Raw genomic sequence first — 23,130 nt, 5'->3', positions numbered from 1 at the left:
TGCACGGGTGTCGGTTTCCAAAGTGTTATTATTTTGTTTTGGTAATTTTTAAAATCCAGCCATTTGCATAAACAGATAAAGCTGGTTGGTGTGTCTGGTGCTAATTTTCTGTGTTGGTCTGCTGGATTACCCTTCATAGAAACCCTAATCTTGATCTTTTCCCATAATGGCTTTGTCCAATGCGAATCCGGCAGGGCTTTCGGGGCCCAACACTTCGTCTAACTTTGTTAGGGCCGATGATCTGGAGCAGAGAGTGGTCTCAAGGATCGAAGTGGACACCGTACAATCGGAAAAGCAGTTCGTGAACAGATGGCCAACGCTCTTTGAAATTCTCAACCGCAAGACCCAATCTCCTGTTGACCTGTGGTCGTTCTATGTCTACATGAGAGATGAACAAAGAAACATAGACTATCTAGACTTTTGGATCGACACGGTGCAGCATATGGGTCTTTGCAAGACCTATGTCAAGGGGCTCAAACAGTCGCTGGCAGTCAACGAGAGAATACGAAATGCTGACCAGACTTTCAACTCTGCCACGGGACAAAGCACTCCCTTGAGACAGCAGACTCCGCCTTCTAATAGACAGTCCAATACCAGCAGCAGAGACTCAAAGTCCTCGTCGCTCCTGTTGGACCTGCTCATGCGCAACAATCTCCTTGAAGAGTCCGATTCCCGCAGAATGTCCGCTTTTCTCCGAGGAGAAAGCAGTGTGCGATCGAGCGATCCGTTGGTGAACGCCAAGATCGATGAGCTGAAACGACAGTCACAGACTCCGAGCGATGACAACTTAAGAGATACCACAAAGGAGTCAAACTCTGCGAAGAGAGTTTCTAGAATCAATCCTCAAATGATTGAGACTATGATACAGCAAGATCTGCTTCCTCCTGAGAAACCGTTCAAGGACAGTCATTTCGCCACACGCGAGAAACTCAATCAGTCGGCACAGAATATAGTGCGCACCTATTTCCTCGACAGCTCGCCCAAGAGAATTGTGATACCTCCAGAAATGGTAGAAAGAGTGATCCGGGCCGTTCACAGAGACGGACGCGATGACCCAGAGATCTTTGACGAGTCGCGCGAGTTTGTTTTCAAAGCTATGGAGCACGAGGCCTACCCTAATTTCCTGCGATATCATGCATTGTCAAACGTGACGTCTAAATCAGCAACGTATAGAATGCTGGGCTCGTTTTTGTCTGGATTGGGGGCTTTCTGGACCGGATACACTCTTATTTTCCTTGACTATCAACCAAAGCAAGTGCGGTGGGTCGTTGTCGTGCCTTTCTTTTTTGCATTCTACTTGTTGTTGAGCAGCTACTACCGGGTAGATCCCTTGTTGTATTTTGCTGGCTACAGCGAGAGCTACGCGTCGAAAAGAGGACTTGTGCCCATCAAAGAGCCTTTTGTGAAGAACTTGCTGCGGCGTCGCTCTATATTCGTGCTGTTGCTCATCTTGCTGATGACAGCTGTTCTGAGCATCATATTCGCCCTGGTGCCAGGCAGAAGGCTATGACAGCAGATTTTTTTATTCACTTTATCGATGGTTATAAACGGAAGATCTCATTAGGGTATCGGTCAAACGTAGATGGTAGATGTGTCAACCTGCATGGCGGACTGTTGCGGGTATTCGGACGGCTGAACATAGTCTTCCTGGAAGTATGGGTGCATCAGAGCTCTCTTGGCGCTGATTCTTCCTGCAGGATCGTATGTCAAGAGCTGTTCCAAAAGATCGACACCGTGAGGGTCCAGATTAGGAACTATGTCGGCCAAATTCTGCTTTGACCATTTAGGGAAGCTAGGCTTGAAATCGCTCAGATAAGTGACGTCTGGCCAGATCTCCTCAGTTGGTGTTCCCAGAACACGGAAGATCTTGAATATTTGATCGATCTCAGAATCACCAGCAAAGAGCGGCTTCCTGTTGGACATCTCGGCAAAGATACAACCGATAGACCACATGTCGACTCCTGTAGAGTACTGTTTCCCTCCAAGCAGGATCTCAGGGCTTCTGTACCACAGCGTGACAACCTCGTGAGTGTATGCACGCAGTGGAACGCCAAAAGCTCTGGCAAGGCCAAAATCGGCAACCTTCAAGTTACCTTCCTTGTCGATCAGCAGATTTTGGGGTTTCAGGTCTCTGTGCAAGACTCGGTGCGCGTGGCAGTGGTAGAGCCCACGAACGAGCTGGAGCATGAACTTCTTGACCATGTCTCTTCCCAGCCCTTCACCTTCAGGAATAGACTCCATGTATTTCTTGAGGTCCATATCAAGGAACTCGAAAACAAGATAAATCTTGTTAGAGTTGGAGTGCACGATGTCATACAGAGCAACGATGTTGTCGTCACGAAGCTCCTTCAGAAGCGAGATTTCACGAATCGTGGTGGATGGGACTCCCTCGTCCTCAGATTCCAACCGGATCTTCTTCAGTGCCACTACGCGGTTGTTGTGTTTGGTATCTAATGCCTTGTAGACCACTCCGTAGGTTCCTGACAGTTAGTATAAATTGCACAAGCCTTGTCTTAAAGTACTCACCTTCTCCAATCTTCTCCAGCTTCTCGAAATCGTTTAGTTCTGCCATGGTGTTTCGTAATCTAGTTAACTTTTTTAAAGGGACGTGAATTGCGTATGTAGTAGATCCAACAAATGAGTTTCTTGTGCCACGGTATACAGCTGAGTTATTGCTTCTTTTGCTTTTGGCAGGTCTAGATCTGGGGACGTCGTATATCAGGTGACTTGAATACACTCAATTCCACTTCGATCTAACTCGTTTTCGTGATCTGTCTGAAAAGAGAAAAAGTTTGTTTACGTTTTTTGCGGTGCACAGATGTCGTGTTCCAGATGGCTCTCCTGTGTCTTCAAACTATGTAGTCCATACGTAGAGTCAGCACCCGGCTTTACTCTGCCTTGGCCTCTTTTTGCTTTTGCAGCTTCTTCAGCCTCTTAGCTCTCGTGGCCTTCATTGCCTTGAAGGTGGAGTTGGCGATGAACTCAGAATACACTCCCACGGTATTGTGTGCAACGTATTGCATCAGGGCATGGGAAGGGTATGGAGAGCTAGTGGCAAATCTGTCCTGGGCACCGCCTCTTCTGCCCATGTTTCTCAAAGTGGCAGCAACAAAGTCTTTTGGAGTAGGAATAAAGAAAGAGCTTCTTCTGATGGCCGACAGAGCAGTGGTGACAAAGTATGCCAGAACCAGCTCGACGTCAATCTTCTGGCTCTTGAGCTCGACAGACAAGGCTTGAGAGAAGTTTTGCAAAAACGACTTCGATCCAGAGTAAGTGGCAAGGTACGGAGTTGGGAAAAGACCGGCAAAGGAGCCAACGTTCACAATAAGACCCCTGCTGGCCTTCTTGGAGGCAATGGCTTTGTCGATAACAGGAATGGTGAGTTTGGTCATTTTGGCCAAAAACAGGTTGTTGATGGTCAGAATGTTGTCCAGTTCCTCGTCTGGCGTCTCGACAAAAGGAACTGGGCCTTCGTGCGAACGGCCCACGTTGTTGATCAGCACCGACACAGGCAGGTCTTCAATCGATTTGGAGAGCAAGGCGTACAGTTCAGGGGTGTTTTTCGAGCAATCCGCAGCAACCACTCTGGTTTGCACCTTGTACTTTGTCTCGATGTCTGTGGCAATTGCCTCCAGCTTAGATTGCGTTCTTGAGATTAAAACAACGTTGAGACCCCTGGAAGCAAGTTGTTTGGCAAATTCCTGTCCGATACCCTCGGACGCTCCGGTGATGACAGCCCATGCGCCCTTTTTGGCTCCGTAAACCTTAAAGTCGACAGGGGGCAGGAGGAACAAACTTGTGATGAGCGAAAGGAAGCTGTACGTTTTTGAGACGATCTTCAGCAGCCCAATTGCTGTGGCCGCGTAGACTAGGCCTGTAATCAGTTTGCAATCAAATGTTGGAAGAGCTGGCATTAAAAAAAAAAGAAGGCAGAAAATTATTGCCAAAAAAACTCAAGTGGGGACTTGTTTCACAAATCGCCATCATAAAAAGTCGTCGCGTTCTCATTATTACGTACGTCTGGTCCTATACCGTACTGCTTAGATGAAGTTGAGCGCCTCCAACTTCTCTTCTGCTAGTCTACACCGCACGTCCTCGCTTCTGCCCGCTCTGGAGTACCTTTCCACATCCATCTCTAAATGAAGGCGTTTTATAGCCGACTCCGCTAGCACCTTATTGATTTTGTCCAGTTCGTCAAAAGATTTGCTCAGTGATGCCTTGGTCCCGCCCGAAACTCTGAGCCGTATCACCCAGTGGTTTTCGTTCGAGTTTGTAGGCTCTGTTTCTGTACCGACAGAGTCCTGCTGTCTTCGATCGTGTTCGCTTCTACCCCCGTTTCGCGAGCTTGGCTTCGAATGTGCAAGTTCGCTGTTATCTCTGGACGACCCTGATCCATTCATGGAATGCGACACACCGCTTCTGGGCCGAGACTCGCCATCGCGTTCCTCATAATGGTCATATTGCTGGTCGTGATGATTGTCGTTGTATCCGCCGTGATAGCTTCCTCTACCGCGTCCCCGGGGTCTGTGCGGTCCCCTATAGGGCCCCCCTCGACGGGGATAGTTTCCCCGATAATCTTCGCTGGTTGGCTCAGGATATGTGTTCGATTCGTATGGCACACCGTCATCGTTGTAAGACCGCTTGTATGCGTACGATCCACCTCTTCCACGTCCTCTGGAGTAGTATGGGTCTCTATAGTTATATCCATAACCATAGCCGTTACCTCTAAACCCACTCATGGTAAAAAGCAGAGATGTCCGTCGAAAATTAAAGAGGAAGAAAATATAAAAAATGCAATTTTGCTTATTAGCTTTAGATTGCAGCATATGAATTGTCGCGGGGGTTGTTGACATTCTCCTATTGTAAACAAACGTATCTGAGATTGCTTCATACTATCTCTGGGTCGAAAATCTTCAACATTGGTGAGCACGCATAAGGAGAGTAGACACTAGGTTGTCGGGACACCTACTCTTGTCCGGTCATACTCACGAACAGCATAACTGATTCTGAATTCAGCACGTGTAGCTCAGTGGTAGAGCAGCAGATTGCAAATCTGTTGGTCCCCGGTTCGAACCCGGGCACGGGCTTGAATTTTTTCCAATTATTTTTTAGCTGAAAATAAAAGTTAGCTCTCATTAATTATGAATCTATCCACTAATTTGGTATTGAATATGGACATCACGACCCAATTCCACTCCACAATACGGTAATGCTCCCCCTCGGCCAGTTTGCGAAAATGGGCCTGTAGCGGCTCATCTTTTGCTTCGCAGAGTAGATATCTTGTAGCTGCCACCTTTTTTGGCAGTCTCTTGGTTTTCTTGTCAAAGATCAGGCACACCTGGCAACCAAATGACTTCACAATACTACTGATTAGGTCTGGCCCGCCTGGGATCGTAGCTGAGATACAGAAGTCCCCCGTTTCAAATAGTTTGGAGTTTGAATGTTCAATCAAATTGACGATATTCTGCGCACCTAGCGAGGGATCGAGGAATAGCTCTTTCATCTTGGGGTCTTTCTTGAAGTTGATATGTCTTGATAAATTATACTTGTCAATTCGTGGTTTCACGCGCTCAAAATTGTCTAGTTTATGCGAGTTTATGGTAGCGAGAACGTCTATGAGGAACATGGGCGTGAGTAAATATTTTGGGCTTTTGCTTAACGACTTGAGAAACTTCTCGGTTCGAAGAATGCCAGGAGCAATAATGCAATTAAGGGAGTTTGTCGGCTGTTCGACAACCTTGATACCCACTTTGCTGAAATTTCGGAGATCAGAAGCACTGAACTCCCTATCACAACCGGTCAGTATTGCAACGATATCGTACGGTTTGCTGTTTGGTTTGAGCTTTTTGCGTGGCATTTCCAGTGAGCTAGACACATCTTGGGAATCCATTCGCGTGTTCTGGCTACTGGTCAATCCGATCTCTAAGCTTGTGTGACCAACAGCATGCGCAACGTCCAGCTGGTCCCCGAACTTCAAGTAGCGGGGGTCAGAGTCATCTTGGAGCTCCCATTTGGCATAACTTTCCTCGAGCCATAGATGGTTCAGGCATTTGATATTCCACTCCTGTGCGTATTTGTACTTTTCGCCCGTCGGCTTCGCGACAAGCAGATGCGTGGTGGTGAATTGTCGAAGATTTTTCGTAAACGTTCCGCCCATGATTTCCACCAGCTGCTGTAAATACAAGCGTGAATCGCCACTATAATGCGTAACGGAGACCACCACCCTATCCATCCCTTCTAGGGGTTCTTTAGGATATGGATAGTGGAGCATTATTTTACCTGGAGTGATCCACTCCTCGTGCAACAGCATCCAGAATAGCCAATTCAGGTTTCCGGTAGGCCATTTCTCCTGGTTCGCGAGCTGGTACATATCACCAACTCGATACTTCCCAATGTAGGTGTCTGCCCGATCTTCAGAATCCACCTTGCCTCCGTGCTGTTCTATGAGTGTTTTCAGGCTAGAGCTCACTCGGCTCGAGATATTAAAATCATCATCCAAAAAAAATGTCCGTCCTTTGAACAGAGCAGAAGTCACCGGCTCTGCGTATCGCTCCTTAGAGCCAACACCATATCTGTCCTCCTCGAGTCTGTGTTTAGATATAATACTGTCTAGAAGCCATTCGGGCCTCACAATCCTAATAACGTCTCGCTCACAAGCCTGGTTGAATGCGATAGCCATACGGCACATGTCGTCGTCTGTGTCAACGGCAATCAGATGGGTTGTTCTTCGGGACAGATGGTCTGTGTGTATTCCGCCAAATGAGCGCACGGCGCTGAACAGGGCCTCCTTATCGCCTTTGCAGATCGAAGCTGCGCAACATATGCTTACACTGCTAAGGAAGTATTTGGGATCAGGTGAATACGATCGCAACGTCTCGATCAGGTTTGCAGCAATTGAGTCTACCACCCACGCATCTCGCACAACCGGAATCATCAATTCTTCCGCGAGCTGGTACTCCACAAAATCTACCGTGTTCGAGACTATCAGTGTGACTTTTGCCAGTTTCTCGTTAGAAACTGGAATCAGGTCAGAGTTCCGCTTGATCAGGATGCCACCCTCCTCATCGTATCCAGTGCTAATGATCTGCTTCTTCAGGTTCTCTGCCTTGGTCGCAGACAGCTCACTGGACTGTATGATGAGGAATCGATGGCCCTCAAAAAGAGACATGCGCGTTTGGAGTAAATATTTCACGGAAAAAAATATTCTTTTATTATTTTACCATGTCCGAGGAACCCAAGTTTGCTGAGCAGCAGGTCTCGGCATCTCAGCTGATGGCTGAGGCGTACGAAAAGAGACAAAAACCCGTGCAGCCGGCCAAGATCCAGATCCAGGACCTGGAAGAGCTGAGGGAGTACCAAGGCCGGAAAAGAACAGAGTACGAGAAAGCTCTGCGTGTGAAGCGGTTCGATTTTGGCCAGTGGATGCGGTACGCACAGTTCGAGATCGATCAGAAGGACTATGCGCGGGCACGTTCGATTTATGAGCGCGCGCTCGAGGTCGACCATAAACAGGTACCTTTATGGATCAGATACATCCAGACAGAGCTAAAAGGCAAGAACATCAACCACGCTAGAAACCTGCTAGACAGGGCGACGAGACTTCTTCCTCGTGTAGACAAATTATGGTACCAATACGTTACAGTGGAAGAGTCTGTGGGGGATGTTGTTGGAACACGCCAAATATTCGAGAACTGGCTCCAGTGGCGGCCGGGCCCAGAGGTGTGGGAGCACTATATTCGATTTGAGACTCGGTACAACGAGTTCGAGAACGCCAGGCTGCTTTTTGAAAAGTTTGTGGTGATGCATCCCAGCTCTGCAACCTGGCTCCAATGGGCAGAGTTCGAGAAAGAGCACGGAGATGAGGTCAATGTCCGCAATGTTTACAGGCTTGGAGTCGAAGCACTGCGACAAAAAGGCACACTGGACGCAAAGATCATTTACTCGTGGATACAGTTCGAGATCTCGATGAAAAACTGGGAGCAGGCGAAGCTGCTTTTCGACTATGGGTTTGAGCATTTACCAGAGGACGAGAAGGTCGCGCTGCGCGCCGATTACACGCAATTCGAAAAACAGCATGGCCAGAAAGAGTCGATTGAGAAGTCAGTGGTGAGCAAACGGATGGCTGTCTACGAGCAGGAGCTGGCGCGCAACCCGAACGATTACGATACATGGTGGGCGTATTTAAAGCTTGTGGAGCCTATTTTTGACGAGAAAAAATACGCGCACAAACTACAGGAGGCAACAGATACAGTTCCATCGAGTGAGCTGAAAAGCGGATGGCTCAGCTATATTTATCTCTGGATGAAATATCTTATTTGGAGCGAAAAACGAGACGTTAAGAAAACCAGAGAGCTATACCAGAAATTGATCTCGCTCATTCCTCACAAAAAATTCACCTTTTCTCGCGTATGGGTGATGTGTGCAGAGTTCGAGATTCGACAGGGCCAGCTGGCTGCTGCCCGGAAGGTGCTAGGACGGTCAATCGGACTCTGCGGTGATATAAAAGCTATGAGGTACTACATTGAGCTGGAGACGCAGCTTCGCGAATTTGACCGTGTGCGCATGGTCTACACAAAACTGGTCGAGCTGCATCCGCGCGACAGCACTAACTGGATTGACTTTGCTTCGTTGGAGGCAGATCTAGGGGACAGGGCGCGTTGTGTTGCAATTTACGAGCTGGCAGCCGGGGAGGACAGTTTATCCGTGAACGAGAGGAAGAAGGTGCTGGAAGCCTACTACGAGTACGAGATGGAGGAGCGCAAGTACGACAACGCCAGAAAGATCAGAGACCGCATAGTACAGCTTACCGACGGCGACGTGAGAAGTCTTGTTCAGCGGTGTCTGATGGAGCTAAAAGTCCCGACGCAGCAACAACTTGACGAGTTTGCGTGCCGCCTAGAAGAAACAGGAGACGACCAGTTCCAGTTCGAGGTCACTCAGGAGGCCAAGGATCGCTGTCGCGACGTTTTCAACAAGACGATTGAAACTACAGACGGTCCAAAGAAAAAGCAGATGATAGATGCATTAATATCGTTTGAGCGCAAACACGGTACAGATGCACAGGTCGCTGCCGCAGAGGCGCGACTCCCGCGCATGGAAAAACGGTTCCGGCATAATGCTAATGGTGAAGAGGAGGAGTATTATGAGTATGTGTTTGACAGTCCAAAGCCTGTGAGAGCATCCGGACTCTCACGGTTCGAGGAGTGAATCAAAAGTCATGCTTTCGAACAGGAATTTCGAAAATGCAGGTATTAAGCAGACAGTACGTTGTGACTGCGATCAATGCAAATGAGTAGATGGTGGCTGTGATTTTAAAGCCCAGCCAGCCAGTTAGAGTGTACAGCTCCGACTGGGAAACGGCCATGGTCCCCAATGGGAATGTCGACGCCCAGAGCGTCTTTGACCAGCTGTGTATGAGGCCATATTTGAAGACTCCCAAAGTAGCCATCACGGTAATGCAGATGCCCATTGAGACGAGAGACATGGCCACGTAGATGGACCCAAGCTGAAGCAGTGCCGCCACCACTTGTAGGAACTCTTGGCTGAGCAAAGCTGTGGCCTTAATGAGCTCTGGCTCGTTCTGAAGGAGCTCTGCCAATTGCTGGAAATTCAGCAGTGTAGCAAATGCGCCCTGTCCCAGCACACCAATAGGGATGAAACACGAGTAGATACTGGCTTTGGAAGGCAGGCCTAATGTGAGCAGCTTGTAGAAGTAGACAGATATGAGCGGGAAAGCAAGCAGAAGAGCGTTGCTGAGTAGCATGAATGTGACGATCTCAGACGAAAGCTTCCACCTGGCAGAGTCGAGTTCTGCGCTCACAATGGAGCCGGTGGACGAGGCCACTGTCAGGGTGACCACGGGGAGCAGGATGGTGGCGTTGAGGTTGCTGGCGTCCAAGTTGTTCACGGCCATCATCAAAAAGGTGACTCCCCAGGCACAGAGCAGACTGAGAGCTACCTGGATCCACCACAGCGTGTAGGTGAAAACCGACCATTCCGGCCTCAAATAATGAATCATGTTGATCAACGAGCCGAGTCCCATGGTCTCTGCTCCAAGGAACACGCTGAGCCGGTGATCTTTGAGCAGCCCCCAAAATGAGACTCCGTCGTAGCGGTTGAAGAGCACAAAGTAGCGCAGGAAGAAAAGCGCGTGAATGATGATAAATGCAACGAGATCAATGAAAAAATACACGATACCCACGTATTTCATCCCCACGCGGACCTGCTCGATCGGGAAGTTGTACATCACTGAGCTAGTGATGCCCAGCCCCATATTGATGACGAAGTAGATCGGGTGGAAGTCTGCAAGCACAGCATCCAGAAACGTCCCAATCCGAGACGGAGATACCGTCGTCTTGGTGTCAAAGGATGAGAGGGAGGATGCCATTGAGAGAATATTGGGGCAAATGTACCATATATATCATGCTCGGAGTTTGATACGTCCCCGAGGAGAAAAAAAAATCAAATACCGAAAATTACGGGGATTGATTAGCGGAAAAATAGTCACGGTCATGATTCATTAAAAAACTACATGATCACGCACTCTCATAGTTTTGGCTTGCTTGCAAGCCGTTTCAGTAGTTGTTCCGGATACAGCTCAGTCGTCACAAGGGGCCCCATGTGCCAGAACCCCCCGTCGACTATCTGCACGGTACCGGTGATGTACTGCGCAGCGTCGCTGAATAAAAAGATGGTCGCCTGCGCAATGTCGTCTGTGGAGCCCAGTTTCTGTAGAGGAATCTTTTTCTGCATTGGAGACCCCGAAGAAAGCTTTCTGTACCCCTCTGTGTTGCCAATTGCACCTGGAGCAATCGCGTTCACACGGACACCGATCGGTCCCAATTCAACGGCCAGAGCGTTGGACAGGGCATCAACACCTGCCTTGGCAGCACCCACATGTGCCTGGAACGGCACACCGTAGTAGTGGAAGGTTGCAGACACGAATAGGACCGCGCCTTTGTTTTTCTTTAGTTCGCTGTAGCATGCCTTCACCGTGTTGAACGAGCCCAGCAAGTCGATATCCACAACGGTCTTGAACGCATTGGCACTTAGGGAGTTGAAATCGGCGATGAAGTTCCCAGCCGCCCCACAGATGACAAAGTCGATCCGGCCCAGCTCGTCCACAGTCTTCTGGACGGCGCGAACCAGATCGTCCAGCTTGCGCACGTCGCAGTCGCCGATGCCTATTGCCCGGACGTCCTCTCGTAGTTCGTTCAGCTCAGAGGCTGCAGTGGTCGCCTTCTGTGTGTTTCTGCCGATTATTGCTACCGAACAGCCCAAAGTGACGAGGGCTTCGGCTTGGCGTTTGCAGATAGTGCCCGAGCCGCCGGTGACAAAGGCAACCTTGTCCTTGAACAGATCTGGCTGCCAAACACGTAAGAAGGGAGAAGAAGACATAATGGTTCTGGAAGGTAAGTTATTTCACATGCATATATTCCCCACAATTATTTTTTTCACGTCTCGCCAGCTTCTTCCTCTTCGGTGTAATTATTAATTTGGAACGTTTTTCCAGCCTTGAGAATAATGCTATTCAGCTTTTTCTTCTTTTCGGGCGTCCCAAGATCGTCCTCGTTCGGTCGGGCGTTTTTCGACGTCAGCGGAGAGTTCTCCTGTTCGACGTCGTCCGGAATGTCTGGAGACGTAGGACTCACCTCTATAGCTTCGGCCTGCAAAGACTGTTCGCGCGCGTCGTCGCCGGATGCAATCAGCTCAAGCCCTATAGGGTCAAGCTTCAATATGTCAGAGTACTTGGTCACCATGTAGTTGCGCAGCGCCTTGAAGTTCATAAGAGCTTTGTTCTGTAGCACAAGATGGAGCACACTCAGACAGGCAGAATTAACCAGATTGTTCTGCCGAGCTGTTTCGCGCAGCATGTTCATGAACTCACGAAGCACGTCGTTCTCAATAAGATAGCGAGCATAGTCCTCGTCGTCCAGCATGATGATCGCTTTGATGCAACGCAGGGCACTGAGCCGTAGCTGCAACGAGTAGCGTTTGTGGTGGAGGTTGCCTATTCCGCGGAGCAAATGGTGCTCCAAAATAAACGTCTTGCTCAAGGTTCTGTCATGCTCTCTTGCGACAAAATTGAGTAGCTCGCACAGGTTGGAGTATGTGATGGTGGTGGACTTGCTCGACGGGCTGGAAACGCGTTTTTCTAGCGGTGAAAATAGCTTTTCTGCGGCTCCCTTATAAAAACTCTGGAGATAGCCGGATTCCACGAGGCTCGTGTCGACGTTGGAGTCTGCGTTGCCGAGAGACGAATCAAAGGGCAGGGTCGACTGCGCGATGCTGGCAGGGTCCAAAAGAACCTTGATGGCCTCGAATGCCTGCGTTTTGAGTCCAACGTTGGAATCGTGCAAAAGAACTTCGATAAGGATGGAGATCAAAGTCGTGTCGATCTCGGTCTCGTTCTTGTTGAAGAGAAGCACGTCATGCTCTATGATGGTGACAATGAGCTCCGTGGCCAGTATTCGGCTCTCCGTGGCGGAGTCTTTGAATGCGAACTGGATGAGTCTGACCAGTCCCTGGTCGATCAGGGCTTTGTAGAACTCGGATCGCGGCACAGGCTGGAATTTCTTGGCGATGTGAGTGAACTGGTGGATCAGCTTGATTCCGTCGCGTGCCTTGGACACGTCGAGGTCGGACGTGTCGTCGTACAGCTTGAATAAGGCGGGCAGGAACTCGGGATCTGAGCGAATGAATTTAAGAATGTGGTCCTCATTGTGATGGATCATGGTCGAGATACAGTTGAAGGACGCGTCGTCCAGCAGTCTGGCCAGTACGACGTCCTTGAGAAAATAGAGCCGGAACGTTCGTCTCACGAGATCCTTGATTTCGTCGCTCTTGATCGGGATCACCTCTTTGAAGCTGGTCTTTTCGGCAAGGTACTGTCGGTTGTTGGTCTTGTAGTTAGGGAACTCGGAATCGTACTCGAGGATCCCGACAATGCCGTCGATCGAGTCGTCGTCCACGAAAGTCTCCATAATGGCCGATTCGCTGTAGAAAACCAGCGTCTTGACAATATCACATAGATAGTAGAGGTTGATCAGATTCTTGTTCTGCTCGTTTCTGTGGAACGTTTCAATCAATTTAGTCAGAAAGCCCTCGTCCCGGATAAATTCCAGCAGAGTCTCCTTGAATCTGTTGGACTTTGCGCCCTGGTTCAAGAGCTCCAAAAGCTCCGCCAGGTTCGTGTCAGTGGGGAAACACGGCTCTGGCACAGGGCCGGCAATCACCTCTGTGACTTCGCCGTCCTGGCCGTTCGATACCACGGCCACAAGCGATATGTTGGGCTCAATTGTGTGCTGGATGTTGATGAGAAATTCGCATAGCGACAAACACCCGTCTGGCTCCTGGAACGAGAGAGCGTAGTCGTTCCCCTGACTGTCTGTCCAGACAATCAGCGTGTCTTGCTGTCGCTGGTACTGTGTAGAACCCTCGATCGTGGCCTTCAGTAGCGTTTGGGAGGTGTCATTCTCGTTTCGAACAAGGAAATGGGGGCCTCCCTCCAGCATTCCTGAACAGTACCCCGTGCCCCGGTCGACCCACTTGTCGTCTTCGAGCGTGTACACCTTCACGCGCCGCGGCGAGGTTGGCCGTACAGCGTCCATTGGGGATATTATTACGAAGCTCGGAAGCGGTATGGACGCGAAATATTGCACAAGTCTAGGACAACGTTCAAAAATGTGACGTTTTTGACTTTACCTAATCGTCCGCGTTCGACGGGCAAAAAAAAAAATTAAAAAAATGGCGACGCGTCGGTGCTATCTTTGTGCATTTAAATATATTGCCACTAATCCTTGTCGTCTCCGGCTACAAAGCTCGCAGTATCCGCTGTAGTGTCTGCCGGCTCTTCATTGGCAAGCAGCCTTTCCTTCTTCGCCAGCTGCTCCTTCAGTAGCTTCTCTCTCTGTTTCAGTTCCATGGCTTTCTTCTCCAGCTCCGCAGCACGCTTAGCCAGCTCCTGCGCAGACTTGCGCTCCAGCTCTTCCAGTTTCTGGTGCTTACTCATCAGAGTCTCATGCTTGAGCAGATAAGGCACGGTCTCGCTGATTTTACGAAGCTGTCTGGCGTTGATTGACGGCGATCCGGAGTACTGAGACGACACAGAAGGAGAGTTCGGTAGCCGAGGCGTCGTGGTCGGTGTGGCTGTGTTCGAGCCCGTCAGCCCAGCGCCCACAGGCGTCTCTTCCTTGTCATCCACCAACGAGGTCAGCTCGTCGTCTTTCTGGAACGAGTAGTCTGACTCTGGCTTGCCCTTGATAATCTCTGGAGGCTCTGTCAGCGAGGCTGCGCCCAGTTTCGAGGCCACGGAGTCCACCTTGTTGTCCTTGGTGATCTTGGTGGTGCCTGTGGTTCCCGTGGACAGCATAGACGAGATTCTCTGCGAAGGAGCGTCGAACTTGGCCATGGACTTGGAGTTGGCAATGTCGGCGAGGTTCGACATTGACGGCGGCTCCGACGCGATTCCTCCGGCCTCGGCTGCACGCAGTTCCTCAAGCTCGGTAACACTCATCAGTTTTTCAGTACGGTAGTTCTCGTACAGGAAGTCGTGCGTAATGTCCTTGAGGTCCTGTAGATGGGAGCCCAGAAGAACAGACTTCAGGACCGGGAAGTCCGAGTACTCGGTGTTGTTGATGTCTATGGACCCCCATGGATAGGCCCTGACACGGGTCTTGACGCCGTTGATCTCTGCTTCTTCGTCAGAGGTGATCACGGCAAACGGCTGCATCTCGCTCAGATACCGGTTTTCCTCCACCACGTCGTCGTCGTCGTCTGCGTCGTACTCAAACTGGTAGATCGGGATTTTATGATGGTCTATGTCCTGCATGATGTTTCTTTTGAAATTGAGAAGCTCTGTTTTCGTGAACGAGTCGGCTCTGCCAATGACAGGAATCACGTTTACAAATTTCGACAGCTTTTTCATCGTGTCGACGTCCAGCTCGCGCAGCCCGTGGCCTGTAGGCGTGATGAAGTACAGACACACATGCACTCTGGTATCGACAAACCGGGGGTTTCTTCTGACCCTGGTCTCCTCTGCCAGGACGAGATCGAACTGCTGTTCGAGGAAATTGATGATCTCCGTGGCACACACCTCGTTGTTGATGTTGTCGCCAAAGCCCGGGGTGTCAATGATGGTCAGCAACAGCTTGGAGTCGTCCTCGTCGAGGATCTCGACAGAGGTCTCTGTGATGGAGATTCCAGGCTCCTGATTCGCCACTTCCGGATCAAAAACCCTCTCGTACTCGGTGGCGTCCGAAACCACACCGCTCAGGTTGGCAAACGTGATCGTCTTGCGGATCGTCTCCTCTCCGGTCGGCTTGTGGTACTGGTACCTGTGCGGAAGAATGTTTCTCTCGAGAAGCGAGTTGACAAACGAGGTCTTGCCTGTTCCCGCACACCCGCACACCATCACCGTGAACCGGATGCCTCGCTTCAGGTCTTTCTGGCGTCTCAGCACGGCAGACGAGTTTCTCTTGGACATTTTGCAAGCTGGTGATGAGTGTCCTTTTTGTTGTTTTTTCACGCGTCCAAATCGCTTTGATTTTCTGCCATGCGCAGATCGGGCAGTCTCTTAATTTTTTGAAATATCTCTCCATGTCTTTCAGAACCATCGAGGCAGCCCGCGCAGCACTGCTGGATCAGGAGCTCATGTCCACCATGGGCTTTTCCATTGACCAGCTCATGGAATTGGCTGGTCTGGCCGTGGCACAGGCCATCTACAAAGAGTACCCGCCCTCCTCTGCCAAGAATTGCTTGATCCTTTGCGGCCCAGGAAACAACGGCGGAGACGGCCTTGTGGCCGCCAGACACCTCAAGCTGTTCGGCTATGCCCCAACAGTGTACTATCCAAAGCCAACAAACAGAGAAATATTCACTGGACTCACCACGCAGCTCCGCAACTTCAACGTCCCGTTTGTGTCTGACCTCGCTCCAGAACTCAGGTCATGTGACCTGATCGTGGACGCGCTGTTTGGGTTCTCGTTCAAGCCGCCAATCCGCAAACCTTTCGACGCAGTCATCGAGAGCATGCTGCAAGCGCAAAAGGACAAGAAGAAGATCATCGCCGTGGACATCCCGTCCGGCTGGGACGTCAACGAGGGCCCTGTTGCTGAAGAAATCTCGGATTACCAGCCAGACCTGCTGGTGTCTCTCACGGCCCCCAAACCATGCGCAAAACTCCTGAAGAAAGGAGCACTACACTACGTGGGAGGACGATTCATCGAAAAGACGTTTGCAGAAAAATGGAACATCGACGTGCCAGAATACCCCGGCATCGACCAATGCGCAAAAGTTGATTAGGTACCATACGGACAAAATGGCTAGCAAAAATATATGCAATTCATACGAGAATGAAATATGGCAAGCAAAAGAACTGAATAAACACACTTAATGATATGGAAATGTCCCTTATTCGCTGGAAAAATCGACAAACTTATAACAAGAGCTAGTAATACAATGGAAAATTCATGATCGTCAACCAAGCTCATTTCGGATACTGGGAAAGTGGCATTTGCTGGTAGGAAAACTGTTGGAATCCATTGTACTGACTTCCGCCGTTCTGCACAGCAGCCCCAGTTGCATTGCCGTTTTGCGTTGTATTATTTTGAGAACCGTAGCTTGGATTATTGGACCCCCGTCGGTTCTGGCCTGGACCCCTCACACCTAGTGGATTCTTGCTGAAACTCAGGCGGATTCCTCCTTTATTATTCGAGGTAGATCCATTGGCACGAGGAAGTGTGCGACCATACAGTTCTGCCAAAGCCCGTGTAGCGTAAGCAACATCTTCGAACTCAACAAAGCACATTGGTCCATGATGCGAGCTTGATCCGTTACCTGTATTTTGCTTCGTTCGGAACGACAACCTGCGGAAGCCTTTCTGTGGCTGGAATAAAGTACGAAGCTCAAGCTCTGTAGCGTCAGGTGGCAGATTACCAACATACAGTGTGTTGCATGGTGGATTTTGGTCAGCGGGATTCGCGGGTGGAGGCACTCTGGCCAACAATGACAACTCGGGAATATGCTGCTGCTGTTGTTGCTGAGAAGACTGAACCAACGATTGCTGGAATGGGGGCGACGTAATCGAAGGAGTTGAAGCTCCGTTGACAAGCATCGATTGCTGCGTTCCATTAGGTTGCGAAGGAGCACTTGTGGCAGGCGTTGATTGATTTCCATTGAAAAAAGCAGATCCTTGTTTTCTTCTGTCCCACTCGTTTGTGATCGGGGTGGGTAACCCTGTCGGAAGGGAGGAAGCTAGACCGGTATTGATGGTCAACGACTCAGGGATGCTCTTAGTCGGTGTGTTGTTTGCGGGAGAGGACCCACTCTTAGATGTACTCAAATTTTGCTGCGATGACGGTAGGCCATTGCTTCCCGTAGACCACGGTCTGACCATTTGGTCGTACTCATTATGCGAGTCCATCAAAAGCACACCTTTACTAGTCGAAGCCAACAAAGGCGAGGTCAGTTGATCGAAGACGTTCTGCGTGGATGACGTTGAAGTCACAGGAACAGTGCTCTGTTGCCCTGGAACCAATCCGCCTGGTAGGGCTGAAGTCGGTTGAGACGGCACAGTCTGGGATTGCGATGCTGTTGATGAAGCTGATGAAGTGGAAGAGCCGGGAGGTATGTTTGGATTATTATGACTTGAAAATGGATCGCTGAAAAGGAATCTCGATCTTTGCGTGCTTAGCGGGGGTCTTTTATTCAGTCCAATATTTGACGTCTGAGGTGGGCCGAGCGAGCTAATAACCGGAAGAGCTGATGAGTTGTGAGACGGCGATGTCTGTGCATAAGGCGAACTAGCAAATGACGACGTTTGATCAAGTTGGTCGTTGACCAATTCCACGTTGACCGGCTGATATGCAGTACTGAATAAGCATTTATCGTCGAGAAGTTGCGCAACTTGCTGCGCTGTTTTCAGCGAGCTAAATTTGGCGATGATGACGGGGCTCGATGACACAGAACCATGACTAGAAAGCGATGTCGAGATCGAGCCATTATTCAAATGCGCGGGAGACGAGCCATGAGTTGGCGAGTCCACTTCATGGACGATATCGACGAAAACAACCTCATCTAAACACAGTGAGAATATAAGAAACGCCTCCCTTAGTGTGGTATCCAGTGGCACATTCTTAATTTTCAACACAGCACTCGGTATGAGGTTTGATGTTTTCAACGACAGGTTCGACATTTGTTCCGTTAACTTGGGCTCGTCGTGATTATCTTCCCTGGTGCTCGGAGTCAATGTGTCCTCCGACGTATTATTTAGCTTGGTTTCCAATTCTCCGGACATTGTTATGGCGATAATTATATGCACCTAAAAATACGCGTTTCTTGTTATAGCCTTGAAAAAAAAAAGTTTTGAGCCAAACAGCCGAATGGAGATACTTGATAAGTCGATCGGTGCTAAAACGTTGTGAACGCTCGATAACTTCGGAAATATGTAAACTTCGTAACGTAATGAACTGGAAGTATCTCACGCGGTAATAAAAGACTCTGTAATGACTCTTCTAGTACCCAATCCAGTGGGAAAACCTTGCTGCTTGTTGGTAGATAATTTGATTGTTTATTATAAATTGGAGCGATAAAAGCGTAACAAAGTCAACAAATTGAGACAACAAATTGACTGGCACTTGAAATTATTAATTTGACCCTTTAAAAGGGATAGAGCATAGTATTATGGCAAGGTATCCACTAGGTTGAAGATAGAGATAGGTTTAACTTTTTCTTTTGTGGAAATGGGAAAACGTCGATTTTTTTTGCCCTTACAGTCGGCCCCAGTTTACGTAACGGCGATATCAATTCTTATTGGCTGAAAATGACGCAGGTGAGGTCGATTTTATTGAAAATTGGCAACGCTTTCCTAAAACGATAAAAAGTACTGCCTAGCTAGGCCAGCCCTTCCTGCATTCGGCCGGGTAAATTATATTTCCAACGGTGTTACCCTGACCAGGCTCCGCTGCACATGGCTAAATGCTGATTGATGCTTTCAAGCCCGCGGATTATGTAAATCCTGTAACTTTATGTATCTAATTTATGCATGTCACAAATCCATACATGAAGGATACCACAATACTGACTTTGTGATTCTTGTGATTTGTCTTGTTTTCTCTCCCCTTTAAATAGCAAGCTCACTCCCTCGAATTTCGTTTGCGATTTTGTTATGTGTTCACCTTCTTTGCAAATGGGAGGACAGGACAGAAGATTCAGCAAGCGCAAAACTCAATCTGCTACCAAACAGAAAAAATCCCAGGGAAAAGAATCGGTTAGGGATAGCACTAAAGAAGCTGGCTTTGAGAAAGAAAAAGAGTTGATCTGTGTCAACTACAGCGATTTGGCAGTGTGCTGTCTTCCTTTCATCACACCGGCCAACCATCAGATCAACGAAAGCAAGTACTCCAAAGACATTAACTTGAATTTATTATACAAAGAAACATCTAACCCCAAATCTTTGTCTTATAAGAGCGCAACTGAAATTAGTAAACAACATCTTATGAACAATTTGATTGGATCTATGCAGATGCTGGGGCTCTTTGACTCAGCAGAGAAAAAACAGTCCAAATTACCTTTGTCAGGCCTCTACTACTCCGATTCTGAGGAGCCAGATCTGGACGACGACGTGGATGTCGAAAACCGTCTAGCGCAAACAAAACTGGAGCACAGCAATCTATTTGATCCAATGGGAACTGACATGATGAAGACACAGAATACAGTGGACCTTGTTACGCACGAAGACCCATTTAATCTCCAAACAAAGAATATGGGACAGTTAGGTTCAATGGTGCTCTATTGAGGCCGTTTTCAACCGCAATTTCGCTATAATTATTTTCGCTCAATGCAATTGCTGTGATTGATAAGCGATGCTTTGCAATCAGATATTGATTATTCGCAACACTTCGTCATCTCGCCCTTTCGATAAGGATTTTTTCGCATATTCCTCGAGCGATATGTTGACTTGGATCAACCACTCACTTCTGAGAACTTCATTGGCAGTGAGTCTTCCATCTGGATCTGGATTCAGCATCTTTACGACCGTTTGTCTGCTAATTTCCGGCAGTTTCAAGAAAGTCGAGTCCAGGTTTCTGTTTAGTTGGTAGGAATCTAGCTGTTTCAGCGATGCCAACTCATATTTACTTTTATATTTTTTGAACTCATAATCTTTGGAAGTTGCTTCTGCCCATGGTTTTTGTAGGATGGCGATGTTAAAGTACAGGATGGCCAAGGCCCAAATGTCGATGGCTTTGTAATTAATTTTCTTTGCGTCGATTTGTTCGTCCGGAATATTTTTATAGAGGTACAGTTCTGGCGATTTGAAGGAGGTGGTGCCCAGCGAGAGAAACTCTGCCGTTACCGTGTAGCTCTCTATGCGGTTCAGGTCCATCGCGTTGCCAAAGTCGCCCAGCTTGAGCTCGCCCCTCTCATCGATAAGAAAGTTCTCTGGCTTGATGTCTCTGTGCACTATATTTTTCGAATGAAGGAATTTGATGGCCTGAGCACACTTGAGGAAGAGGAAATCTTTGTTCTGGTTTGGGATTTGCAGATTCATTTTTCGAGCCTTGGACAGCAGCGACAACAGGTCGCCGTTTCTGCAGTACTGGATCAGCATGGAGTAGAACGGCTCATCTTGGCCTGTTTCCAAGAGAAAATCGTAAACATCCAGCACGCAGGCGTGTCCTTGGACGGCTTTCAGTGTGGCAAACTCGTTGAGCGAGTTGAACAGATACGTTCTGATGGACTCTTGCGGTCTGCGCTTGAAGCTTTTGAGGACGACTATTTGGTTGCGATCGGAGTTCAGGCGGCACTTGAAGATCGTTCCGCCCGAGCCGTGGTCAATTTCGCTTTCTTTCGACACGAGCGAATTGACAGAGGGGAGGTCCAGATCGAGGTCCTGCGCCGAGCCGAGTCGTGCTGGAGACGAAAGTTTCTCAAATAGCCGGTCTACCTTGTTCATTTGCTGGTTCTGCAATTGCCGTCGAGAACGAATATGTTTGGTTTCCTAACTAGGACATCCACCAACCGAGAGAGGTGCAGGAGAAGAAACGAAAGCTGGCCCCCACTCTTTTTAAAATTGGACGGCATATCGTGGCCAGTGCAAAGGTGTGGTGTATTTTCTAAATTTTGTAAGCTCTAGAATATCTGCCCATTCCCTCAAATGACGACCGCAGTCCCCGAAGTGTCTGTCTCGGTCGTGACTCCGGCACAGAGCGGCGGCTCGCCCGACCACCTCAAGTCGTCGTGGCTGGTGAAACGGCTGTTTGATGCGTTTGCAGACGCCGTTGTCGAACAATCGAACGAGGCAGGGATCCCTGGGAATCGCAGCAAGTCCATGATCTCGTACTGCATTTCGCCGTTTGCACTGCTGTGCATGCTGACGGCGACCATTCTCAACCGCATCGTCATTTTTGCAAGCACAAGAACCAACAAGCGACTGCCCAGAGTGTCCAAGGTCCTGCTCCGGCTGACAGCGATTTATCTGCTGATGGAGGGCAGCTACGGGCTTCTTGCGGCCCTCAAGCTGTACACGCAGTCGGCGCTGCTGAAAAGGCTGATCCCGCGCTACTACGACTTCGACAAGGACACCTTTGCCAGCTACACGTTTCTGGGGCTCAGCTACAGTCCGGAGTATTTTGCGCGAACGACAACCTTCAAAGACAAAAAGACAACGTTTTACGGCCCGACGCCGGCGATCCTGAAACCGTTCTACCTGGCGCTGTGTCTCAGCCAGGTGCTCGAGACGTTTGTTGCCGTCACGAGCGGGTCTGAGCCCTGCATCGAGAACGGGCTCACGCTGTTTGAGTACTCGCTGGCGTTCCAGGAGGTGCAGACGGCGAACCGGCCGTCAACAGAGCTCTTGCTCATCGGGGCCACCGCACTCGCACACCAGCTCAATATCCATCTGCTGGGTCTTTTTGACAAGCAGAAATACCGGCTCATTTTTTCCATGCTTATCGGCACCTTCACACTGACACTGTACACGCAAACGTTTATATCCGGGCGAATCACACACATGCCGTTCACCGTGGTGATGGGCTACCTGCCGCAGATGATCACGCTGCTCGTGATAGTGTCCAGTCTGCTAATTTTCCTGCTCGCGGCGCTGTTCAAAGGCTCGTTCGCCGACCTCACCTTCAGCACGCTGACGCAGCACCTCGACTCGATCGACGTGTCCCTGGCAGACGATTTCTACACGGCCCTCATCAACATGGGCACGTTTGTCATCAACGCCGCGTCCAAACAGAGCTACGTCAAGGAATTCGACACCATCAAAGTGCCTGCCACCACCTACCTCGAGGCTGCACAGCCCGGATACGGCAGAAAAATCGACAGCCATCCGGAGCTGGCCGCGCACCAGCTGCAGCAGCGGAAAAAACAGTCCAAGCTGTGGATGGTGATGCGGCGGATCCAGGATGTGCGCCGACTGCTGTCTGGGTTCGCCAGGATGCTTGGCGGCCTCGTCTGGAGACGGCACTCTGTGGCCGACGACGACCGCGTCGTGGGCGACGTGCGCGAGGAGGACTGGCGCAGACTGCGCGAGCGCAACGCCCAGATGCTGCTTGGCCTGCGTGTCGACGTTGACGAGTTCGACGAGCAGCAGTTGCAGCAGAACTACGCACAGCTCCTGCTCAGCTACCAGCTGTCGGACGTCGACACCTCGGCAGACTACAGTCCTGAATTTTTGGAGAGCGAGAGCGAGCTCGAAGACGAGAGCGGCGCCGAGAACGAGCTCGGCCAGCTGGTTTCTGCGCAGGACCTGGAGTCTTTGGTCGACCCGCGGTCGTCAGAGGAGATCCTGTTTGCCCGGATTCTGCAACAGCACCTCCGTTCGTCGTCCACGCTGACGCGGCGCAGGTTCAGCGAGAACTACACGCCCGACCTGCGGCTCATGGACCTCATCAGAGAGAAACGCGTCGTCCACGACGACGACCTCGGCAACTGTGTGATCTGTCACGTGAACGCGCGTCAGGTGATACTGTGGCCGTGCAAGTGTCTTGCGATCTGCGAGAGCTGCCGCGTGTCGCTGTTTGTGCGCAACTTCAACGAGTGCGTGTGCTGCCGGTCGAAAGTCGACGGGTACAGCAAAGTGTATATTCCATGAGCTCCCTGGTTTTGGAGCCCTGGAAAGATAAT

The 23,130-nt window shown here is 49.7% G+C and overlaps 15 protein-coding genes across 15 annotated transcripts; 5 read left to right on the top strand and 10 right to left on the bottom strand.

Moving 5' to 3' along the window:
- Window positions 1-166: 166 nt before the first annotated feature.
- KL928_001583 (uncharacterized protein) lies at window positions 167-1,510 on the top strand (the record flags this gene model as incomplete). Its single annotated transcript, XM_043201964.1, has 1 exon — window positions 167-1,510. The coding sequence occupies one exon, from the start codon at window positions 167-169 to the stop codon at window positions 1,508-1,510; it is 1,344 nt and encodes a 447-aa protein (XP_043060860.1).
- Window positions 1,511-1,572: 62 nt separating this feature from the next.
- KL928_001582 (uncharacterized protein) lies at window positions 1,573-2,572 on the bottom strand (the record flags this gene model as incomplete). The annotated part of the gene is made up of 2 exons (XM_043201963.1): window positions 1,573-2,426; window positions 2,527-2,572. 2 exons carry the CDS (start codon window positions 2,570-2,572, stop codon window positions 1,573-1,575), a joined length of 900 nt encoding a protein of 299 aa, XP_043060859.1.
- Window positions 2,573-2,888: 316 nt separating this feature from the next.
- Window positions 2,889-3,914, bottom strand: KL928_001581 (uncharacterized protein; the record flags this gene model as incomplete). The annotated part of the gene is made up of 1 exon (XM_043201962.1): window positions 2,889-3,914. One exon carries the CDS (start codon window positions 3,912-3,914, stop codon window positions 2,889-2,891), a length of 1,026 nt encoding a protein of 341 aa, XP_043060858.1.
- A 126-nt stretch (window positions 3,915-4,040) lies between these two features.
- KL928_001580 (uncharacterized protein) lies at window positions 4,041-4,739 on the bottom strand (the record flags this gene model as incomplete). Its single annotated transcript, XM_043201961.1, has 1 exon — window positions 4,041-4,739. The coding sequence occupies one exon, from the start codon at window positions 4,737-4,739 to the stop codon at window positions 4,041-4,043; it is 699 nt and encodes a 232-aa protein (XP_043060857.1).
- A 386-nt stretch (window positions 4,740-5,125) lies between these two features.
- KL928_001579 (uncharacterized protein) lies at window positions 5,126-7,168 on the bottom strand (the record flags this gene model as incomplete). The annotated part of the gene is made up of 1 exon (XM_043201959.1): window positions 5,126-7,168. One exon carries the CDS (start codon window positions 7,166-7,168, stop codon window positions 5,126-5,128), a length of 2,043 nt encoding a protein of 680 aa, XP_043060856.1.
- A 53-nt stretch (window positions 7,169-7,221) lies between these two features.
- On the top strand, window positions 7,222-9,207 carry KL928_001578 (uncharacterized protein; the record flags this gene model as incomplete). Its single annotated transcript, XM_043201958.1, has 1 exon — window positions 7,222-9,207. One exon carries the CDS (start codon window positions 7,222-7,224, stop codon window positions 9,205-9,207), a length of 1,986 nt encoding a protein of 661 aa, XP_043060855.1.
- Window position 9,208: 1 nt separating this feature from the next.
- On the bottom strand, window positions 9,209-10,387 carry KL928_001577 (uncharacterized protein; the record flags this gene model as incomplete). The annotated part of the gene is made up of 1 exon (XM_043201957.1): window positions 9,209-10,387. One exon carries the CDS (start codon window positions 10,385-10,387, stop codon window positions 9,209-9,211), a length of 1,179 nt encoding a protein of 392 aa, XP_043060854.1.
- A 158-nt stretch (window positions 10,388-10,545) lies between these two features.
- Window positions 10,546-11,397, bottom strand: KL928_001576 (uncharacterized protein; the record flags this gene model as incomplete). Its single annotated transcript, XM_043201956.1, has 1 exon — window positions 10,546-11,397. The coding sequence occupies one exon, from the start codon at window positions 11,395-11,397 to the stop codon at window positions 10,546-10,548; it is 852 nt and encodes a 283-aa protein (XP_043060853.1).
- Window positions 11,398-11,453: 56 nt separating this feature from the next.
- Window positions 11,454-13,610, bottom strand: KL928_001575 (uncharacterized protein; the record flags this gene model as incomplete). The annotated part of the gene is made up of 1 exon (XM_043201955.1): window positions 11,454-13,610. The coding sequence occupies one exon, from the start codon at window positions 13,608-13,610 to the stop codon at window positions 11,454-11,456; it is 2,157 nt and encodes a 718-aa protein (XP_043060852.1).
- Window positions 13,611-13,792: 182 nt separating this feature from the next.
- KL928_001574 (uncharacterized protein) lies at window positions 13,793-15,484 on the bottom strand (the record flags this gene model as incomplete). Its single annotated transcript, XM_043201954.1, has 1 exon — window positions 13,793-15,484. One exon carries the CDS (start codon window positions 15,482-15,484, stop codon window positions 13,793-13,795), a length of 1,692 nt encoding a protein of 563 aa, XP_043060851.1.
- A 113-nt stretch (window positions 15,485-15,597) lies between these two features.
- On the top strand, window positions 15,598-16,302 carry KL928_001573 (uncharacterized protein; the record flags this gene model as incomplete). Its single annotated transcript, XM_043201953.1, has 1 exon — window positions 15,598-16,302. The coding sequence occupies one exon, from the start codon at window positions 15,598-15,600 to the stop codon at window positions 16,300-16,302; it is 705 nt and encodes a 234-aa protein (XP_043060850.1).
- Window positions 16,303-16,486: 184 nt separating this feature from the next.
- Window positions 16,487-18,295, bottom strand: KL928_001572 (uncharacterized protein; the record flags this gene model as incomplete). Its single annotated transcript, XM_043201952.1, has 1 exon — window positions 16,487-18,295. One exon carries the CDS (start codon window positions 18,293-18,295, stop codon window positions 16,487-16,489), a length of 1,809 nt encoding a protein of 602 aa, XP_043060849.1.
- Window positions 18,296-19,186: 891 nt separating this feature from the next.
- KL928_001571 (uncharacterized protein) lies at window positions 19,187-19,795 on the top strand (the record flags this gene model as incomplete). The annotated part of the gene is made up of 1 exon (XM_043201951.1): window positions 19,187-19,795. The coding sequence occupies one exon, from the start codon at window positions 19,187-19,189 to the stop codon at window positions 19,793-19,795; it is 609 nt and encodes a 202-aa protein (XP_043060848.1).
- A 78-nt stretch (window positions 19,796-19,873) lies between these two features.
- Window positions 19,874-20,953, bottom strand: KL928_001570 (uncharacterized protein; the record flags this gene model as incomplete). Its single annotated transcript, XM_043201950.1, has 1 exon — window positions 19,874-20,953. One exon carries the CDS (start codon window positions 20,951-20,953, stop codon window positions 19,874-19,876), a length of 1,080 nt encoding a protein of 359 aa, XP_043060847.1.
- A 201-nt stretch (window positions 20,954-21,154) lies between these two features.
- On the top strand, window positions 21,155-23,098 carry KL928_001569 (uncharacterized protein; the record flags this gene model as incomplete). The annotated part of the gene is made up of 1 exon (XM_043201948.1): window positions 21,155-23,098. The coding sequence occupies one exon, from the start codon at window positions 21,155-21,157 to the stop codon at window positions 23,096-23,098; it is 1,944 nt and encodes a 647-aa protein (XP_043060846.1).
- Window positions 23,099-23,130: the final 32 nt, after the last annotated feature.

The sequence above is a fragment of the Ogataea angusta genome (genome assembly GCF_019207475.1).
Source record: "Ogataea angusta isolate 61-244 chromosome Unknown 61-244_NODE_3_length_881311_cov_93.026150, whole genome shotgun sequence".
NCBI lineage: Eukaryota > Fungi > Ascomycota > Pichiomycetes > Pichiales > Pichiaceae > Ogataea > Ogataea angusta.
This window is presented reverse-complemented; position numbering and strand designations above follow the sequence as displayed.